General features: G+C 46.9%; 1 protein-coding gene across 4 annotated transcripts in view; it reads right to left on the minus strand.

Annotated features, from left to right (window-relative positions):
* DENND1A (DENN domain containing 1A) overlaps positions 1–17,135 on the minus strand; it is a 1,239,075-nt gene extending 1,221,940 nt beyond the window's left edge. For 2 of the 4 annotated variants that reach the window (XM_040324854.1, XM_040324853.1), the window contains exon 1: positions 16,942–17,133. In XM_040324854.1, the coding sequence (XP_040180788.1) occupies positions 16,942–17,000 (59 nt within the window). In that variant the 5' untranslated portion in view covers positions 17,001–17,133. Of the gene's footprint in view, positions 1–16,941 lie in introns of all 4 variants that reach the window. The other 2 variants (XM_040324851.1, XM_040324852.1) reach the window with 2 other exon arrangements.
* Positions 17,136–23,129: the final 5,994 nt, after the last annotated feature.

Genomic DNA, 23,129 nt, shown 5'->3' on the forward strand with positions numbered 1-23,129 from the left:
CCGTCGCAGGATCAGGACAACGCTGGAAGCCGGGAACGAGTGGATTTTTCAGCGCTGGAGTTTTTTTTTTTTTAACCACTTCCCGCCCGGCCTATGGCCGATTTACGTCCGGGAAGTGGTTATGAAATCCTGACAGGACGTTCTCGAACGTCCTGCAGGATTTCATGCCGCGCGCGCCCGTGGGGGCGCGCATCGCGGCGATCGGTGATGCGGGGTGTCAGTCTGACACCCTGCATCTCCGATCTCGGTAAAGAGCCTCCGGCGGAGACTCTTTACCACGTGATCAGCCGTGTCCAACCACGGCTGATCACGATGTAAACAGGAAGAGCCGTCGATGGCTCTTCCTCACTCGCGTCTGACAGACGCGAGTAGAGGATAGCCGATCGGCGGCTCTCCTGACAGGGGGGGTTAGCGCTGATTGTTTATCAGCGCAGCCCCCCCTCGGATCGCCACACTGGACCACCAGGGATGCCCACCCTGGAGCACCAGGGTGGGCAAAAAAAATAAAAATGGCAAAAAATAAAAAAAAGTCTAAAAAAAAAATAAAAAAAAAAAAGCATAAAGAAAAGATGCCAGTCAGTGCCCACAAATGGGCACTGACTGGCAACCTGGCAAAAATAAGTGCTGCCACCCCAGTGTCCATCAGCGCCACCCCAGTGTCCATCAGCGCCACCCCAGTGTCCATCAGCGCCACCCCACAGTGCCCATCCATGCCCAGTGCCCACCTATCAGTGCCCATCTGTGCCACCCATAAGTATCCATCAGTGCCGCCCATCTGTGCCGCTTATGAGTGCCCATCTGTGCCGCCCATGAGTGCCCAGTGCCGCCTATGTGTGCCCATCAGTGCCGCCTATGTGTGCCCATCAGTGCCGCCTATGTGTGCCCATCAGTGCCGCCTATGTGTGCCCATCAGTGCCGCCTATGTGTGCCCATCAGTGTCGCATACCAGCGCCGCCAATCAGTGCCACCTCATCTGTGCCCGTCAGTACTACCTCATCGATGTCCATCAGTGCCATCTCATCGGTGCCCATTAGTGCCGCCATATCAGTGCCCGTAATTGAAAGAGAAAACTTATTTACAAAAAAATTAACAGAAAAAAATAAAAACGTAATTTTTTTTCCAAATTTTCAGCCTTTTTTTAGTTGTTGCGCAAAAAAAAAAAATCGCAGAGGTGATCGAATACCACCAAAAGAAAGCTCTATTTGTGGGGAAAAAAGGATGCCAATTTTGTTTGGGTACAGTGTAGCATGACCGCGCAATTGCCATTCAAAGTGCGACAGTGCTGAAAGCTGAAAATTGGCTTGGGCGGGAAGCTGCGTAAGTACCTGGTATGGAAGTGGTTAAATAAAGGACTTTATTCTTTTGTGTCAGTGTGTTTTTTTACAATACTTTTTACTTCCTTCGTGAAATGGTAGAGGTACAGTGTACCCCATTACCATTTCACACAGGGGGGGGGTCAGGATCTGGGGGTCCCCTTTGTTAAAGGAGTCTTCCAGATTCTGATAAACCTCCCGCCCGCATACCCCCACAACCACCGGGCAAGGGTTGTGGGGATGAGACCCTTGTCCCCATCAACATGGGGACATCCTCCCCATGTTGAGGGCATGTGGCCTGGTGTGGTTCAGGAGAGAGGGGGGGCCGCACTCTGTCCCCCCCTCTTTTCTGCGGCCGGCCAGGTTAACGTGCTCGGATAATGGGTCTGGTTATGGATATTTAGGGGGAACCGCACGTCATTTTTGTTTTAAATTGACGGCTGGGTTCCCCTGAATATCCATACCAGACCTGAAGGGTCTGGTTATGGATATTTACCGGGAACCGCACGTCACTTTTGTTTTAAATTGACGGCGGGGTTCCCCTGAATATCCATACCAGACCTGAAGGGTCTGGTTATGGATATTTACCGGGAACCGCACGTCATTTTTTGTTTTAAATTGACGGCGGGGTTCCCCTGAATATCCATGCGACTTCTGGAGCTGGACTTCAAGAAAGGGTGAAATGTTTTTTATAAACGGACGTTAGAAAGGAATGATATAACGGATGTATACGGATATATACGGATAAACATTATCCGTTTTCAATAAAGGAAGAATGGTAAAATATTTATCCGTATGTATCCGTTATTAAATCCGTTAATAAACGTCCGTTAATAGGTGTAATACGGATATTATAAAACGGACATACAATCCATAGTGTGAAAGAAGCCTAAGTGAAAACCAAAACTTCCAGAGACATTCTGACTTCACTCCCAGATAATAAGCTGCATGCTTGTTCCAGATCAAGGGCTGTGGGTCACATGTTGTGGGTTGAATGAAATGGGACACAGGTGAACGCTAGCTCAGCAACATCAGCTACCTTATTTCTATTCTAACAGGCAAAAATGCATATATGTAATCCATGGTTGTCAACATTCTTGAAATATTTTGTTGGGACAACTGTGTGGTATGTCAGTTTCAGGGCCTGTGTCTACAGGTAAAGGTAGCTTGTTTTCAGTTGCATTCCACTTGCATTTGGGATTAGTCTGCGAAGCTTCTAAGATCATAGTTTAATGACAGGTGAATTTACCTGCATTTGACATCCTTGTAAAAGCTAAGAAGTAGGTCCCCTTGCAAATAAAAGCCCACTGACACAAGCACTTATATTAAAGTGAAACTGAGTGGGCGGTATGTCTCCCCAGCAGATACAATATATTGCAAATATGTGCATTGTACTTGCACATCATGGTAGATTTACATTCTAGTCCGTTCTCCTTCAGTAGTGGGAGGTTGCTCTGTTGCTGCCATCTTCTTTCTTTATTCATTAGGCAGCCAATAACGTAATTCTCGTGCATGCAAAGGGGTGATATATTGTACACTGGCCCCTACTCTGACAGAGACCCAAGTTGTCCACCGCACCAAATATACTCCACATAATGTACAACTTAAATAATCGCTTGCAAGAAGGGAATTTATTTATTTTTTGTAAAAGAGACATAAACGTCTCCAAGTTTTGTAGGAAATTCTTGCAGTCGTCCTAACAAAGCAGTTTTTGAGTTCCCTATAATTTTGTTACCTTTATCCTGTCAATAGATCAGTAATTTCCCCACTGCCTGTAATAGAGCAATTTTGTTCTGAAGGGAAATAGTACACCAGCTTTATCACCCTTTAGACACTGAAAAATTACAACCTAACTCCCCATCTATGGGGCTCGGTTGCATCTCAAATCGGCGGCATTTGCTGGAAATGGCACTGTCCTAATCGGTGCGACGCCGCATCTGCGGCGCTGCACCGATTTCAAAAAGTAGTTCCTGTACTACTTTTTGCGATTTCGGGCCGCGATTTACATTGAACCCTGCACAGATGTCTCTTAAATCGTGGCCGAAATCGCGGTAAAAATCGCGATTTTGAATTCGCAGCAGTGTGAACCTAGCCTGAGTGTATTTGTTGCTAAATTCATCTAAAACTACATGTCCATATAGGACTACCCTGTCCATTGACATGTGAACCTTCCCAGGACATGTAGTTTTAAATACCAGTAAACATCAAGGCAGCAAACAAATTAAAATCCCACTCCAGCTAATACATGTGAAGCAGTTACAGCAGTATTCTTTTTCGTTTTAAAATATATAAATAAAAGCTTTAAAAAGGGTGGATTGATGGTACTGGAACCTCAAGATAAAGTCAGGTGTACATTTTATATTTATTTATATTGGTAATAGCCTCAGTGTGGGGCAGACAAATGAAAGGTTGGCAGCGTCTGCTTTACCACAGCAACCTTGGGATTTGAAGGAAATATTTGCATTTGGAATTAAAGTGCCACATGGAAGGAGTACAAAATCCAAAAAGTTTTGGGCTCCACACATCACCCCTTCATCATGCCTGAAACGTGAAATACCGTAAGTAGAAGGCAATAGTTTTTCATGAAAATAAAATATAACAGAAAGCGGTTGTTTAAAAATATTAATATAAAAAAATATATGGTATACAGTAATTGAAAAAAATGAATAAACCTAATTTATGACAGGCTGTATTCTTTTCCCTATGTCATGTTTCTTTTCGGGATGAAGGGGCAACATTTGGCCCCCGAAATGCATCAAATTTTACACTTATTCCATGTTTGGAGAAAACTCAGTTTTGGATTTGAACATTACAACATGACGCTTCAGTTCCACATTCAAATATATAAATAAAAGCGGACTAAGGCAAACCTGACTGGCTGTGTTATATGGTTTGTCCCAACGATTGAAATTGAGACTTTAGCGTGTCAAACAATTTTCTTTTCTCCTTAATTTTTCATAAATACAATGTTCACTTTTTTTGTAATCTGTACAATCTAGACTGGCCTACTGTTAGTGAAAACAGTGTCTGTGAAATGGGTATTGGCTTAGCTGCCGCTTGTCTAGGTCACAGGTTCAGGTAACAAGGTGACTAACCTGGAGCAATACTGGGACAAACTTGTCACCCAATAACAGAAAGTGACTGAACAAGGACTTTCATGGCAGGATGGAGAAACTCACATCACATGAGAGCATTTTCCTGCAGCCTTGAGGACTGGCTACAGATGATTATGGAGTAGATCCCCCCTTCCTGTGCTCTGGAGGGCAGGAGAGACATTGGGGGTCCATTTGACTCTCTAATGTCTTCATAACAAGTACCCATCACCTGCCCAAAGCCCCCTTGGGATAGCAATAAAATAGGGCCGTTACTGATTAAAATTTTCGTGTTCGATTAATTATAACGCACATACAGATCCAACTACATTTAGCTGATCTTCTTGCAGGCTGATTACCAGTGCAGCTACCAACCACTTGAAAAATGGATAGCAGGATACAAAAAACACACAAAAGGCAGCGCTCGATGGGAATAGCATTAAAACGGTTATAGTCTTCAAGTAGGTAATAAAATAAATATTGCACTGGAGATAAAATCAATGTAGCTAGTAAACTGTAAAAATGGTACAAGTAATACCAAACAGTAGCAAAAGCAGTCATAAAAACATGTAGCCAAGTATGATACTGATATAAAAATGTATACAACGATACCACTGCTGAATGCAGATAAGGAGGGGTTAACATCAGTCCGTCAGCATGTATAAGTCCCATGAATGGAACTATCAACTCCCAGTGGATGGCTGTAGAATCCCAGGTTGATAGAGGGAAGTGTAACAGCCCTTGCGTGTGGCAGCTATCTGCCACACACAAGGGCTGTTACACATGTAAGGTCCCCCTGGCATGCAGATATGAAGGCACAGCAAAGGAGCTCTTCAGATGTACATGGCAAGCCCCACCGTTGTCTGTGACGTCACCGGATCTCCCATGGAACTCCCTGAAGTCGGCGGAGAGGTGAGTACCGATCCAAAAAATGTTGATCGATCAAAAAAATTAACGATTAATTGAGGAATTAATAGTGAATTTCCACAGCCCTACAATAAAAAGTTAAATAATTTTCTTTTTAAATTGAAAAAAAATTAAATTTAAATAAGATAAAAAAATGTTTTATAAAAATTAAAATCATCCCCTTCCATAAATGCAATGTGCACAACACAGCTAAGGTATCGCCATGAATGTCAGAGTGATAGAAATCATTCTTGGGCCATACAGGGTGGATTTCATTTAAATTATAATTTTTAACCACTTAAGGACCGAGTGTGTTTTTCAGACTCTGTGTTTACAATATTAAAACCATTTTTTTTGCTTGAAAATTACTTAGAACCCCAAACATTATATATATATTTTTTCTAAAACCCTAGAGAATAAAATGGCGGTCATTGCAATACTTCTTGTCACACCGTATTTGCGCAGCGGTCCTCCAAGCGTACTGTTTTAATAAAAAAAATAAGACAACAGTAAAGTTAGGCCATTTTTTTTATATTGTAAAAGATAATGTTACGCCGAGTAAAATGATACCCAACATGTCACGCTTCAAAATTTGCGCCCGCTCGTGGAATGGCATCAAACTTTTACCCTTAATCTCCATAGGCGACGTTTAAAAAATTATATAGGTTGCATCTTTTGAGTTACAGAGGAGTTCTAGGGCTAGAATTATTTCCCTCGCTCTGATTGCGGCGATACCTCACTTGTGCGGTTTGAACACCGTTTTCATATGCGCGCGAGCTCGTTGGGACGGGCGCTTTAAAAAAATATATTTTTTGGTTTGTTTATTTAATTTTATTTATTTTTACACTGTTTAAAAAAAAATGGGTCACTTTTATTCCCATTACAAGGAATGTAAACATCCCTTGTAATATAAATAATGACAGGTCCTCTTAAATATGAGATCTTGGATCAAAAAGACCTCAGATCTCATATTTAGACTAAAATGCAATAAAAATAAATTGTAATTTTAAAAAAATGACAACAAAAAAATGTGCCTTTAAGAGGCATGGGCGAAAGTGAAGTTTTGACGTCGCTTCTACCCCGCTATGGAGACGGGTGGGGGCCATCTTGCCCTCACTTGTATCCACGGCAAGCTGCGAGAAGGGCCCATATCGCCGCTGCCGACGGCTCCGGTAAGCGGCGGAGGGCGCGGGACAGTGGCGGGGGGGCCCCTCTCCCTCCGCCGATAACAGTGATCTTGTGGCGGTTCGCCACGGAGACTACCGTTATCCTTTACAGGACCGGCCACAGAAAAGATGGATATCTTGGTTGTGGCAGTAGCTGCTGCCGTTACCGAGATATTCATCTTTAAAGTGATGACGTATATGTACGTGAGCCAGTCCTTAAGTGGTTAAAGAGAAACTGTCATCTCTGTCCCGTAGCGGCTCCTCCTCTGACCCGCTGTTGGCTCACCGACAGGCCCATTCACTTTAATGGGAAGGCTGGTGATGCGGTAGTGACACAACAAGGTGAGGGACATGGCAACAGCAGGTGAGTGGAGGTCCGCTAACAGGCGCTCCCATGATAGATCTGAAATGACAGGTGCTCTTTAAATGTAAGCACTCATTTTTTGCTGGTGGTTAGAATCACAAAATGAAGGTTTCCTATTTAGAATAATAAACTGTCAGGTTAGTAAAACAGCGATATCAAAACCGATTCATTCATACAGTTTGTAGTGTACATAGATTTGCAAAACAATGGGATAAAGGATTATTCTTGAACTTAGTTTTATCTTTAGATAGTATTTTACTCCAAAAGCATTTTATTAAAAATAAAAAATAAAGAGTCAGATTTCTTTTTTTTTTTTTTAGCAAAAAAAAAAAATTAAAATGCAGATTGTAACTTGCGGAAAAATAAATTGTCCCGGACAGCAAGAGACGCTGTCACCTTAACCATTTAAGGCGAATGACTGAGTCTTTGCAAAGGGCTCCAGTAAAGAGTCCAAAGGATTTTTTTTTTACCTTAATACATTCTAAGGTAAATAAACAGTCACTGTTTTAGTATTTTCATATTGACAGTTACAAGTGCTGCGGCCTTTTTGTATAAAATAGAAAAATATAGAGATTATCTCCATTTATGCTGAATGGCAGAGATGGTATATCTGTTCATTTTCTCCCATGTGCTGTGCTTTACACTAAAGCCTCGTACACACGAACGCATTTTCCAAAGGGAATTGTGTGTTGACAGACTGTTGGCCTAAAATTCAACCGTTTGTAAGCTCTGTTTGACAATTGTTTTTAGATTTTCCGTGGACAAATGTTGATTGGCAGGCAGGAATTTCCGATGGGATAAAATCCGATGGAATTTTCCATCGGATTTCCGTTTAAGCTGTCTTGCACTCAAACCAAATTCCAACCATCCAAAATGCAGTGACATAAAACACTACGACGAGCCGAGAAAAATGAAGTTCAATGCTTCCAAGCATGCGTTGACTTGATTCTGAGCATGCGTGGTTTTTTTCTCCGTCAGAGTTCCACACAGACGATTGGAATTTCCGATAGGATTTTTTTCCATCGGAAAAAAATAAAAAACATGTTCTATTTCTAAAATCCGACGTAAAAAAGTCTGATGCGGCCCACACACGGCGGCCCACACACGGTCGGAATATTCGATGAAAAAATTCCGTCTGACTTTTTTCATTGGAAATTCTGATTGTGTGTACAAAGGCATAACAGTCACTAACGGTAGTTGTATTTATCTATTGGTAACACAGTAGTTCTCCTCGAACTCTACAGTCTCTCACTGAAGGCCTTCACTCACTGAGCTCCCAGTCTCTCAGACCCAATCGCCACCGGATGCCCTGAGCTCTTCCACTTCCATAACTCCGTATCTTCCTCAAGCGTCACGCCTGCTTCCCTGCTGGGTCCCTGGCTTGGCACTCACAGTTACTCCTCAAGCGTCACCCCTGCTGACCCTCTAGGTTGCTGGCTTGTCACTAACTGATGCTCCTCAAGCATCACCTCTGCTGTCCCGCTGGGTCCCTGGCTTGGCACTTGCTGAAGTTTTTCCCACTTCTTCACTATTCCCAGCTGGTGAGAAGAGTGCTCTGGTACTGGCTCCAGCTTACTCACAGTGGTCTCCGGTAATAAGGTGGATGGACCCTTAGTGGCGACAGCTTCCCTCTACCTCCGACTAAAACTGGTTACCCTGTCTGGCAGAATGGTTTATCACGGTTGGAGATGCAGTTCAAACCCTGCTCTGCTTCTGGATCCGGCTCAGACAGCCTAGCAGCCAGATGTCTCCGGGATAGGCCTCACGCTTCCCACCTAGCATAACACACATCCACCCAGACAGCCGTCTTGGTGGCAGAGAACCCCGATCACCTGACTCCACCCAAATAAATAGGCTCTCCCAGCAGGCCAAGGGATTAAAAAAAAACCCTGCCAATTGGCTGAGACACCCCATCCATGTATAACCTGACCTTGCTAAGTCCTTGTCTATCCAATGTCACAAGCATGATGACACTTAGCAACAGAAGAGAGAAGATGCAGCAAATCCAGAAATAGAGCGGAATCAGTAGATCTACTAAGAATTAACCAGGGCAACTACTGCCTGGCAAACTAAATTTACTAGCAACCCTGCCTAAACACCAGGGTGCTACATCAAGAACAATTCAAACTCAAGAACATTTTCTGCAAATACACCAAAATACTTGCTGATCTGGATAGAAATCCAACTCCCTTGTAATGTAGTAAACTGAACTCACAAACAATGTTAGCAGCTTTCCCAGCTATATTCTGTGAATTATATAATACCTCCTCCTGCCAATGTTATAGAGAGGAGAAGAGGAGGTGTTTGTACTCCAAATCAGGAGCGCATCCAAGGTTTAGCCTTCAACGTTTCTGCTCCAGAAAGACGGTGCAGTAGGTGAGCGCGATCAGCCCAGGAGAGGAAGTGGCAGCATAACCCAGTAACATTAAAATTTAAAAAAAACCTTGACAAAGAAAATAATTGCAACCACCACATCTAAAGACTGGTAAGCTGCAATATATTACATTTTTGTTTTTAGGTGTAGATTGCTTAAGCTTGTAAGCATTTTGGATCTGCAATTACTTTAAAGTTGAACTCCAAGCTGATAGAAAAAAAAAACAAATAAATTAGGCTTGGTTATCAATAATACACCACAGTGGGGGTTATTTACTAAAGGCAAATCCACTTTGCACTGTGAAGTGCAGTCACTGAAAATCTGAGGGGGGACATGCAAAGCAAATAAAAAAAAAATGCATTTTTGGCTTGTATATGATTGGATGATAAAAATTAGCAGAGCTTCCCCTCGTTTCAAATCTACAGCAACTGCACTTCCAAGTGCACTAGCCGTGAACTTGTAGTGCAAAGTGGATTTGCCTTTAGTAGATTAACCCCACTGTAAGTACCTGAATTCGACCTGGTATCTGAATCTTGCAGTGTAATATACAGCAGAGTTCACTGAGGAGAAGGAAAGCAGCACAATAAGCCAACAAGGAGTATGCCTATATGAGGAAAAAGCAAAGTGTCAAGTCATAGGCAAAGGGTGCAGAGGGGAATTTCATGCGAGGTCTCCACACTGCCAGACAGGACTGTGCCATGTTTGTAGAGCAGTGTAAATCTTAGGACTGGATTGACAGAAATGCAACACTTTAGGTAGGAAAACAACTCTCATATATAATTCAACTGTGTATTATAGCCGTTTGCCTGAAGTTCAGCTATAAAGTGTATGTAAAGGCTGACGTTCTTTTTTTTTTTTAGCTTGATGCATGCATGCCCCCCCCCCAATACTTACCTGAGCCAATGTTTATCCTTGGCACACCGGGGACTCTCCCTCCTTATTAGCCTAGACAGCAGGGGGAACCATTGTCAACCACAGCCAGTGAGCCAATGAGAGGGGGTGTGGCCTGAGCCACGGCTCTGCGTGTAAATTGATACGCAGAGCTGCAGCTTGAGTGGGAGCCTGCTTGGGTATCCCCATTACAAGCTGCTTGTTCTGAGGGGAACTTGGCAGGAGGAAGGGGTCAGGGGCGCTAGAGGAGGCAAGAAGAGGAAGGATCAGAGCAGGCAAGTATAAAATGTTTGTTATATTTATTCCATCTTATTTTTTTTTAAGAAATTTTGGACTTTGAGCTTCGCAACTGGTACTGAAACGTGTACACAGCCCAGAAATCTGATAATTGGCGGTGTTTGGTTTTGTGACAGATTCCCTCAAATGGTGAGAGGGGATTTATTTAAATCTGCTAGGAGAACTACCAGCATCCACACTGTATGGCTGCCAACACTGGCACAATCACAGACTGGCTGCACTCCTTCATATTCTCCAAGTACAGGACAGTCTGCATAGGAGCACTTCTGAGTCCATTAAACCTCAGCCAATTTCTTCAGCCACCATGAAGGGGAGTTTTCTTTGCTTTCTTGTTAGCCCAGGTTCACACTGGGCTGCGGGAGTGAAGCCGTGCGAGTTCAGCTGAACTCGCACGATTTCACTCCCGCTGGCAGTCCGGATTTCGGGTTTCTGCACAGATGTCAATGTAAATCGCAGCCCGAAATCGCAAAAAGTAGTACAGGAACTGCTTTTTTAAATCGGTGCAGCCTGCAGATACGGCGTCGCTCCGATTAGGACGGTGCCATTGTCGACAAATGCTGCGGATTTGACATCTCAAACCGCATCTCAAATTGTACCAGTGTGAGCCAGGCCCTGTTGGATTATTGAAGACACCGGACTCTCAAGACTTTTGTCTGACACTCCTGTTGACCCGATTATGCAGAAATCAGATAATAGCAGCTTCTTTCTAAAACTTCTCACACAGGTATTTGGAAGTGTGAGAGATTCCCTCAAAAGGGACAGAGGGAAAGGAAAAGGACATACAATGGTGAGGGATGTAGTAGACCAGCGAGCCATTCCGATTTCAATTGGACACATCTAAGATGCAGGTGTTGGAATTTCAACATTTAGTCATACAGAGCAGTGACAGGGACATCATCATGGGAAGAGCTTGCAGCAAACACCACTCGCCTCCAAATGGTTACAAAAGTAACAGTGTATAAGAAAATCCTGACAATGTTTCTCTTCATCCACCATAGTAGACAGACTTAGAAAAAAGTTAATTCAAAGTGATATTAAAGTCGCTCTTTGTTTTTAGTTAACCACTTAAGGAACGGAAGGATTTGCCCCCTTAAATGACCAGGCCATTTGTTGCGATACACCCCACCCCCCCCCACCTCTGGCCGCATGCCATTGAAGTGAATGCGGAACAAATTATTTTCGTTTTCATTGACTTCAATGGGGAAACTCGCTTTGATAGGCGAGTACTTTTGATTACGAGCATTCTCCTAGAACGGATTATGCTCTTAATCCGAGGTTCCACTGTATATCATCTTTTTTTTTTTTTTTTTTTTAAAGGGTTATGTATTGTGTTTTCTTGCATTAAAATAAAAAAAACACCAATGTATTCTCTAGGGCCTCTGCTTATATATATATATATATATATATATATATATATATATATATATATGTTTGGGGGCTCCAAGAAATTTTCTAGCACGTAAATACATGTAAACAAAAAGTGCCAGAAAAAGGCCTGGGGGGGGGGGTCAAGTGGTTAAGCTGCACATGCGCAGCTCAGCTTACATCAGCCCTGACTCTGTGTGCCGGTGTCAGACACAAAATCCACTGGTGTAAGCCGAGCTGCGCAAGTTCAGCTCTGTTTACATGCCAGAGGCGACAGTAAGCAGGAAGGTAGGTGCAGGAAAAACATTGCATATCTCTACTGCAATAAACAGCCTGTCTGCTCGCTATCTGTGACTTTAGTTCCCCTTCACCAAAAAAACTGCCTATGCAGGTAACGAGGGGCAGGGGTCTGTAGATAAAAACACATTGGGAGTTATTAACAAAAGGCAAATATACTTTGCACTGAAAGTGCACTTGGAAGTGCAGTCGCTGTAAATCTAAGGGTCAGATCTGAAAGGAGGGGAAGCTCTGCCAATTTTATCATCCAATCATTGTTGTGTTTTTTATTTTGTTTGTTTATTTTTTTTGAGGTTGAACTGGATGGACTTGTGTCTTTTTTCAACCTGACTAACTATGTAACTATGTAAGCTAAAATGCTGGATTTGCCTTAAAGCGGAGTTCCACCTAAAAATGGAACTTCCGCTTAATCCACTCCTTCCCCCCTTATTTGGCATGTAATTTTTTGGGGGGGTCAGGAGGAGTGGGACTTCCTGTCCCACTTCCTCCTTCCGCCGAGGGGCTGGTAAGGCGATTAGCTTAATCGCCTTATTGCAGCCCCTCCCTGTAGGCAAGCGCCTGTCCAATCGGACGGCGCCGCTCGCGCATGCGCAGTGGGTGCCCGGTCGTGAAGCCGAAAGCTGTCACTGCCGGGTGCCCACACTAGGAATGAAGACGCCGGCCGGCGAGGGGGGGCGCATCGCTGGAACCATGGAGCAGGTAAGTGTCTTTATTAAAAGTCAGCAGCTACACTTTTTGTAGCTGCTGACTTTTAATAATCTTAAAAAAAGGCTGGAACTCCCCTTTAAGTAAATAACCCCCATTGTGCTGTTTTGACCAAAGTTGAATAATAATCTTGCTATCGGTGTAGGCCATTTACGTACCTATGAAGTCTGACTTGAAAACTTCCTTAGACCGCATCTCCCATCCTGTCTTGTTGCTAGGACGTTGATAAGAGACTCACAACTATTACTGCTCACCTTCACCATCACAGGAGTGAGCGCTCAAACTCTGAGTTCAGAGATACTGTATCAGGGGAGTGAAAGTGCATGTGGAGATGTTTAAATCACAGAAGAAGCTCTCTCCTGTGATGGTGGAGGTGAAAAATAACAGCTTGGAGTCTTTTAGCAACAAGGCAGGATGGGAGATGTCTGTTGGAGTTTTTCAGTCTGGCTTCATGAGGTATGTAAATGGCCTACACCTATAGCAAGGACTCCTGACGTTCCTTATCTGCATAGACAGTTTTTTGGGTGAATTAACCCTTAAACCACACCCGTGTGAACAAGGCCTTATTAATGCGTCATGAGATTCTGTACATACACAGAAGAGGACACTACTCTGTCTAGAGGTAGACCGATATATCGGTCGGCCGATATATCGGCCGATATTTGGCCGTTTTTGTAAAATCGGCATCGGCCGATTTTTGTGAAAGAATCGGCCGATTAGCGGCTAAAGTGTCTGGCCCGCATGGCTGCCTGCCCTGCAGTACTGACCCCACTCCCATGTAGTACTGACCCCACTCCCATGTATCCGATTCCTCCATCCGCACGGCCACCACAGAAGGGACATAGATTTCACTAGCATCGCGCCGCCAGCCGTGCCCCGCCCCCTCCCTCGGCTTGCTGTATTAGGGACAGGGAAAAAACAAACATTTATTGGCTTACAACTGCTGCCTGACTAATGTAACTCCCCCCAGCAGGAATGTCTTCCTTCCCTGCTGAGGCGGAGCCTGCTGGCATTACACCAAGTTCTAAACAATGATTGGCTGATCAGCTCATCAGCATGCACCTAGCCTATTAGGTGCATGCAGATAGAATTGGATTATGATACCAGCATGTATGGAGGGTAAGTTGCCCAAATTATGTGCTACTGTGCCCCCATGCAGAATTTATTAAAACTCCTTTTAAAAGGGAAACCTGGCTGAGGCTGGCATTGAGAAAATGGATGAGGATGACTTTGGGTGGAAATGAGAGTTACATTGTGGAGATCCTTCTCACAATGTAACTCTCATCCCCACACAGAGTCATCCTCATCCATCTTCACAATGCAACACAATCATCTTCATCCCCACCCAGCACCATCCACCCCACTCCAACGCATCCCCTGCACCATCCATCCCTTTCCACAACACATCCCCACCCACGCCCAGCACCATCCATCCCTCTCCACAACGCATTCCCATCCACCCCTCTCCACAATGCATCACCACAACGCATCCCCACCCATGCCCAGCACCATCCATCCCACTCCACAATGCATCACCATCCATCCCTCTACACAACACATCCCCACCCACGCCCAGCACCATCCATCCCTCTCCACAACACATGGCTGTGGAGGAGGCGGGTACAGAGAGGTGGCTGTGGAGGAGTGGGGTACAGAGAGGTGGCTGTAGAGGAGTGGGGTACAGAGAGGTGGCTGTAGAGGAGTGGGGTACAGAGAGGTGGCTGTAGAGGAGTGGGGTACAGAGAGGTGGCTGTAGAGGAGTGGGGTACAGAGAGGTGGCTGTAGAGGAGTGGGGTACAGAGAGGTGGCTATAGAGGAGTGGGGTACAGAGAGGTGGCTGTAGAGGAGGGGGTACAGAGAGGTGGCTGTAGAGGAGGGGGTACAGAGAGGTAGCTTTACAACCACCTCTCTGTACCCCCCTCCCCCACAACCACCTCTCTGTACCCCCCTCCTCCACAACCACCTCTCTGTACCCCCCTCCTCCACAGCCACCTCTCTGTACCCCCCTCCTTAAAATGACTAAGATTGTATTTTTTTTCTTTTTTAATAATTATGAGGTGGCACTGATGGGCTGCACTGGTGGGCACTAATGAGGTGGCACTGATGGACACTAATGGGCTGAACTGGTAGGCACTGATGAGGGGTGCACTGATAGGCTGAACTGGTGGACACTAATGAGGTGGCACTGATGGACACCGATAGGCTACACTGGTGAGCTGCATTGGTGGGCACTGATGGACACTGATAGGCTGCACTCCACCTCTCCACCCTAAACAATAACCTCCTCCCCAACCTAGATTTTCTGAGATAATAAAAAAAAAAAAAATCGGCCTAAAATATCGGCCTAAAATATCGGCCTAAAATATCGGCCATCGGCCGCCCCAATTTTGAAATATCGGCATCGGTATCGGCCAGAGAAAAACCCATATCGGTCGACCTCTAACTCTGTCAGGTATTTGTTATTTGGTGGGCACCTTCCGCATGTCTGCAGATGTGTGCCCATGCAGGTGTACGCATACAGGGGTCTCTGCCATATTCGGGCAGGAAATGTGAGGATGGTGGAACGAGTGGCAGTCAGTCAGCCCTGGGGGGGACTGGCGGTAGACAGGCGGCGGTGTGGGGGGAGAAGTGCAGGGGTCAGTCAGGTGGCGATGCAGGGAGCGATGGCTGTCAGATGGCAGTGAGGAGGCAGGAGCGGCGGTGAGTCGGCTGGCGACAAGGGGGCAGAAGCGGTGGTCAGGCAGTGGTCAGGCAGCAGTACGGGAGACGCGGTGAGTCGGCTGGCAACGAGGGGGCAGAAAGCGGCAGTCGGCTGGCGACGAGGGGGCAGAAAGCGACGAGGGGGGCAGAAAGCGGCAGGCGACTAGGGGGCAGAAAGCGGCAGGCGACTAGGGGGCAGAAAGCGACAAGCGGCAGGCGATGAGGGGGCAGAAAGCGGCAGGCGACTAGGGGGCAGAAAGCGACAAGCGACGAGGGGGCAGAAAGCGACTGGCGACTAGGGGGCAGAAAGCGACAAGCTGCAGGCGACGAGGGGGAAGAAAGCGGCAGGCGACTAGGGGGCAGAAAGCGACAAGCGGCAGGCGACGAGGGGGAAGAAAGCGGCAGGCGACTAGGGGGCAGAAAGCGACAAGCGGCAGGCGACGAGGGGGAAGAAAGCGGCAGGCGACTAGGGGGCAGAAAGCGACAAGCGGCAGGCGACGAGGGGGAAGAAAGCGGCAGGCGACTAGGGGGCAGAAAGCGACAAGCTGCAGGCGACGAGGGGGAAGAAAGCGGCAGGCGACGAGGGGGCAGAAAGCGACAAGCTGCAGGCGACGAGGGGGAAGAAAGCGGCAGGCGACGAGGGGGCAGAAAGCGACAAGCGGCAGGCGACGAGGGGGCAGAAAGCGACAAGCGGCAGGCGACGAGGGGGCAGAAAGCGACTGGCGACTAGGGGGCAGAAAGCGACAAGCTGCAGGCGACGAGGGGGAAGAAAGCGGCAGGCGACTAGGGGGCAGAAAGCGACAAGCGGCAGGCGACGAGGGGGCAGAAAGCGGCAAGCTGCAGGCGACGAGGGGGCAGAAAGCGACTGGCGACTAGGGGGCAGAAAGCGACAAGCGGCAGGCGACGAGGGGGCAGAAAGCGGCAGGCGACGAGGGGGCAGAAAGCGGCAGGCGACAAGGGGGCAGAAAGCGGCAAGCTGCAGGCGACTAGGGGGCAGAAAGCGACAAGCGGCAGGCGACGAGGGGGCAGAAAGCGGCAGGCGACGAGGGGGCAGAAAGCGGCAGGCGACGAGGGGGCAGAAAGCGGCAGGCGACGAGGGGGCAGAAAGCGGCGGCTGGACGGTGGTCAGCATCTATAAGTGAGAGGAGTGGTGGTCAGTGGGGGGAGGGTATGGTTGTGGTGAAGTTCCTGTCATGGTTGGTGATATACATTCCTCCAGACTGGGGCCATTTCCTGGACTGAACCCTATCTCCTCCACACACAGCTCACATCTACCTCATGACAGCAGCACACAGAGCCAGGCCCCCCTCTGTATGTCGCTGACACAGGCTGTAGAGAAGTCTGTCACACACACAGTCTGCCTGTCCTCCATACACTTCATGTGTGAGGCGTTTCAGTTCCCTCCATGTGGCTGCTCTCCCCTAGAGTACAGCACACGCCCAGCTCCCGCTCTCCCTCCCCGGACACTTACTTCACCCTGGAGCCCATTGTCTCTGGTCCCCGGTGTCCGGTCCGCTCTCCCTCACTCATACAGCGCCATGGTCACCGAGCCGCGAGACAGCCGCGTAGGTTGCTGGGAGATGTAGTCCAGGACTCGCGCTCTGTCTTCCAGACCTCACCACGCCGGAACTACAGCTCCCAGGGTGCACCGCGCAGAGAGCGAGCAGCGGTTCAGCCCATGGCGCAGTGCGCAGGGAGAGCGGGCCTGTCACTTGGTGGGCGGGGTGGCTCCTCAGAGATGCTCACCCACTGGAGGAGGAAGGCTTGTGAGGGAATGTCAGCCAATGGTCGTGCAGGAGGGAGAATTGAAGTAAATGTACATTACAACTGGCTTGTGTCCTTTAACATGGGTGTCATCAGTTCGGTCACGTCTTTTGCTCATAAAATAATATATTTACATCCGTTTGCAATTCACTTGAGTTTACATTTTTTATTATTTTTTTTGCAGAAAACATTAAAACTAAGAGATGTACCTTTCTGAGGCTCCATTTACACCATTGCGTTTTTTCATGCTTTTTTGCAGAAACGCAGGACATATTTAACATGTTCACATGAATGCATTTTTGGGAAGGTTCAGGGACTTTTTTTAAATGCAAAACTGTTTTTTTTTTCTTCATTAGACTTCAATGAAGACCCTGCATAAAAGCATGTAGTGTGTTTTTAGCACGCTTTTGGCCAAATAAAAAGAAAAAAAGCATAACAAATGCTCCAAAATAGCAGTAAGCACAGCAAAAAAGCACAGTAGAAACACTCAAAACCAACATACATAGGCGCAAAGCTGTATCCTCGCCTAGGCCAACAAGACCCAGGCCTAGGGCAGCACTTTGTAGGGGGGCAGCATGGAAAGAGTCCGCGCCAGCTTGCGCTACACTGTTAGTGTAGCACCAGTCTTGTGGGGCGGACTGGGCTGAGAGGCAAATTAGCCTAGCGCTTCCAGTATGCGAGCGGCCGGTATTCCACAACTGGGGGGGTGGGGGGGGGGCGCTGCTTCTAATTTTGACTGTCCTATCCTCCTGGACCACAAACCTTCCTCACTGGGCTATATGTTTTCTGCTGCACCATTGACATGGTTATATCTTCTTAGTCCTCTCCATAAAATTATCGGAAATTTGTGCTTAAAGCGGTTGTATACCCTTTGAGAATATCTCCTAAACCTCTACGGTTTAGGAGATATTCCCCTCGCAATGCGCCGCTGATTGCAGCAGCGCATGCGCAGGGGGGATCCTCGGCTAGTGACGACATCGCCGCTCCAGCCAATCACAGCGCTGAAAAAAAAAAATGCAGGTATACAACCGCTTTAAAGTAGAACTATAGGCAACACTTCACTTTTTCATTTTGGATAGAGTAGGAGCCCTTTCACACTCTGCTATTTTTACCGCCGACGCTATGGCCGGATTTACGGCGCATTTCGGCCGCTAGCCTGCGGTTTTAGCCCCGCTAGCGGCCGAGAAAGGGTTAAAACCGCCCGCAATACGCTGCTGAAGCAGCACATTACGGGTGGTATAGCCGCGCTGTCCCATTGATTTCAATGGGCAGCAGCGGTGAAGGAACAGTAAACACACCGCTCCAAAGATGCGGCTAGCAGGACTTTTTTTACCGTCCTGCTAGCGCAACGCTCCAGTGTGAAAGCCCTCACACTGGAGACAATGGTGCAGCTGTCTGAGGGCTGATTGCAGGCGCTATTTTTAACGCTATAGCGCCTGCAATACGCCCTCTGTGTGAAAGGGGTCTAAGGGAGGGTTATAGCTCCTGTCAGTTTATTTTTTTACCATCCCTGTCCCATTACAGAGATTTCCCTTTACTTCCTGCCCCATAGCCAACCAGGAATTGAGAGGAAATCTATGCAAATTAAGGGAATTCATTGCCCCCCCCCCCCCCAGGCCCTCAGAACTAGTGTCCCCACTCGAAAATTTCAGGGTGGGCCTTAAACAGCAAGGGGTGTGGCCTTGACAGAAAGGGGTGGGTCGTATTTAAATTAGGGGGTGCACGAGTTTAGTCCAGCCTAGGGTAAGGTAACCAGATTTTTAAAATGAAATCCGGGGACATATTTATTTTTACTAGTAATGGTGGCAATCAGCGACTCCCTTCTCTCAACTCTTCGGGCCCCGCCTACTACTGGGTGGGGAGCGGAGGAAGATCACTCTGCCAGGGAAGGCAAGGCGATAGGCAGGCGGCTGGCTGGGACTTGAGCCAAGGCAGAAGAACATGCGAGCGGAGCTGAGTGAGCATGCACTCGAATCTGAAGAAATATTTCCTCCGCTCCGACCAGCACATGATCATCAGAAAGGGGCACAGATAATGGAAAAAATACCCCCCAAGCTAGTAGGAGCGGGGGGGATGTAATTCAGTTTTCAGTTCTGCACTGTCTTTGAAATTGCCCCAGCCCCTGTACAAATCCAATCCGGGGACAAAACTGGGAACAGACTTGGTCTGGGCAGGGCCGGCCTTAGGTGTTCAGGCGCCCTGTGCGAGCTAATCTTGTGGCGCCCCCCCCCCCCCCCCCCCCATCTTCACCCCCTCGCCCCCTGGTCACCTAAACATACACAAAGAGGAAAAAAATATTTGTAACAAATAATTTGTTTTAATAAACAAACAGACAATTTAAGTGCGTCTCAATGGACCCTTTCACACTGAGTCCTGCAAGCAGCATCTTTGGAGTAGCTTTTGGGCACTGAAAAAAAAACGCTCCAAAAACGCCCCTCTCCATTGAAATGAATAAAAAGCGATGTAAAAACGCCTTACCCTTTCACACTGAGGCACTGCAAAAAAGTCCTAAAACGTTAGGGTCTTAGCGGTGCTTTACCAGCACATTGGGATTGCAGATGAGGCTTTGCTTGAATAACGCTCAAGTAACAGTTAAGCCTTTAATTGCCCTAGATCAGGGGGTCTCCAAACTGCGGCCCAGGGGCCAGATGTGGCCCTTTACTTGCTTTTATCTGGCCCTTGGGGCAATATTTCATCTTCTGACATAAAAAATGGGGCACAATTCCTCCTAATGACACCAACAATGGGGCACAATTCCTCCTAATGACACCAACAATGGGGCACAATTCCTCCTAATGACACCAACAATGGGGCACAATTCCTCCTAATGACACCAACAATGGGGCACAATTTCCTTCTAATAACACCAACAATGGGGCACAATTTCCTTCTAATAACACCAACAATGGGGCACAATTCCTCCTCTTACTGACACCAAAAAACGTGGCATTGTTTACTCTTGCTGATACCGGAACATTTTTGCTATTTCCAGTGGCCACAGTCCGGCTCCCTAAAGTCTGAAGGACAGTAAACGGGCCCTTCATTTAATAAGTTTGGAGACCCCTGCCCTAGATGATTAACCCCTTGCCAGCCAGTGTCATTAGTACAGTGATCACTGTATTAGTGTCACTGGTTCCCACAAAGTATCAGATTGTCAGTCACAATATCGCAGCCCTGCTATAAGTCCCTGATCTCCGCCATTACTAGAAAAAAAAAATTCCATAAATATATCCCATAGTTTGTAGACACTTATTAGGATATTTTGTACCAACAACATTGACCTAAATCAGAGGTCTCCAAACTGCGGCCAGGGGGCCAGATGTGGCCCTTTGCTTGCTTTTATTCCGGCCCTTGGGTACAATTCCTCCTACTGCCACCAATGATGGGGCACAATTCATCCAATGACACCGATAATGGGGCACAATTTTTCCCAATGACTCCAATGATGTGACACAATTTCTCTCAATGACACCAATGACGGGACACAATTTCTCCTGACAACACCGATTATGGGGCAACCATTACTCCCATTGACACCAATTATGGGGCACAATTTCTCCCATTGACACAAAAGATGGAGCATGGTGTTTCCCCACTGACATCAGGACATTTAGTACTCCAAATGGCCAGTCTGGCCCTCCTGAAGCCTGAAGCACAGTAAACCAGCCCTTTGTTTAGAAAGCTTGGAGACCCATGGCCTAAATTTATGAAAAAATGTTAATAAAATTGGATATGTTATATAGCAGAAAGTAAAACATTTTTTTTTTCAAATTTGGTCTTTTGTTAAAACAGAAAAAATAAAATAACGCAGAGGTGATCAAATACCACAGAGAAAAAAATACAAAATGTATTTGTGTACAGCGTCGCATGACCGCGCAGTTGTCAGCTTAAATTATGCAGTGCACATCGCAAAAAATGGCCTGTCATGGAGGGGGGGTAAATCTTCCAGAGCTCACGTGGTTAAACCGTGACATTTTTTTGCCCAGAGTTTATTTATACTTCAGGCAATAAACCTGGGGTGTCACAAACATGAAGTGATCCTCTGTAGGAGTACAGGCCAATTACAGACTGCCTGAAGTATAAATAAACTCTGGGCAAAAAATCGGACCTCTGGAAGATTTACCCCCCCCTTTCATGATAGGCCATGTTTTGCTATGTGCGCTGCTTAAAGTGGAGGTTCACCTAAAAAAAAAAAAAAAAATTATCATTGCATTAGGCTATTTAGTAGAATGAGAATCTGCGTTTGTTTTTTAAAAATGCTAGCGGGACATACCTTTTTCTATATAGATGATCAACGCAGCTTCCGGGTATGGTCGTCGGGGCTGGGCGTTCCTAATTGATTGACAGGCATCCCGACAACGCATACAGCGCGTCACGAGTTGCCGAAAGAAGCCGAACGTCGGTGCGCAGGCGCCGTATAGAGCCGCACCGACGTTGGCTTCTTTCGGCTACTTGTGACGCGCTGTATGCGTTGTCGGGATGCCTGTCAATCAATTAGGAACGCCCAGCCCCGACGACCATACCCGGAAGCCGCGTTGATCATCTATATAGAAAAAGGTATGTCCCGCTAGCATTTTTAAAAAACAAACGCAGATTCTCATTCTACTAAATAGCCTAATGCAATGATAAAAAATGTTTTTTAGGTGAACCTCCACTTTAACTTAAAGGAGTTCTCTGACCTAAAACTTTTAACCCCCGCTGTGCCCGGGCTGTAAAACTATACAAAATAAACTTTCACTTACCTGCCTACGATCCCCCGTTGTTCCGATATCGCCGTCCCGTTCTCCGGTCCCGGTCTCTTCCGCTTCCTGTGTGTCGGTGACTCATAGTGCGCTCAGCCTATCAGCGGCCGCGACGGGACATTGCTGCGGCCGCTGATAGGCTGAGCGCACTATGAGTCACCGACACACAGGAAGCGGAAGGGGCCCGGGACCGGAGAACGGGACGGCGATATCGGAACAACGGGGGATCGTAGGCAGGTAAGTGAAAGTTTATTTTGTATAGTTTTACAGCCCGGGCACAGCGGGGGTTAAAAGTTTTAGGTCAGAGAACTCCTTTAAGCTGACAACTGCACAGTGATATTTGATCACCTCTGCGTTTTATTTTTTTAGTTTTTTTTTCTCTAACAAAAGACCAATTTTGAAAAAAAATTATAATTTTATGTTTTGCTATAACATAAAAAAAATGTTTTACAGGCTCAAATCTGGTGTACAGGTGGGGGGGGGAGGGAATGACAGGTGTGAGCCTGCTAGATAAGGGGGAGGGGACGGGCTGCCTTACCGTTACTTTTCTTCAGAGTTACGGCAGTCTGTCAGGCAGGTCCCGGCTTCAGTCGGTCAGTGCTCTGCTGTCTCTTGGCGCCATTAGGATTTGAAGCTCAGCGGCATGCATCACGCATGCACGCTTTACGCTACGGCGCCGCGCTACCCAGGCCAGTACCACCTGAGACAAGGAGAGGAGAGGAGGAGGGAGGGTCAAGGCCCCGTGCATGAGTGTCAGCGGGCGCGACGCTCCCCCCCCCCCTCCGCAGCGCCGGGGTGCCGTGCTCTTGCTGAGCAGTGACACGGGCGGCCGCCTCCCCTGCTCCTGCCACATTCAACACATTTTTAGTAAAGTGACTGCAAGATGTGACGGCGCCCGTATTGTCCAAGGCGCCTTGTGCGATCGCACAACTCGCACAACGCAAAGGCCGGCCCTGGGTCTGGGGACAGTGTCCTCAATCCAGGCACTGTCCCCAGAAAAAGGGGATGTCTGGTCACCCTAGCCTAGGGCAGCACAAAACCTAAATACACTAGGTGTGAATGGAGCCTTAAAACATGATATGCATTTTTTTTTAACATGCATAGTTCATCTTCAGCATGTTTTCATCCCTTGCATTTAAAAAACGTGGACTTT

The sequence above is a fragment of the Rana temporaria genome, chromosome 9 (genome assembly GCF_905171775.1).
Source record: "Rana temporaria chromosome 9, aRanTem1.1, whole genome shotgun sequence".
NCBI lineage: Eukaryota > Metazoa > Chordata > Amphibia > Anura > Ranidae > Rana > Rana temporaria.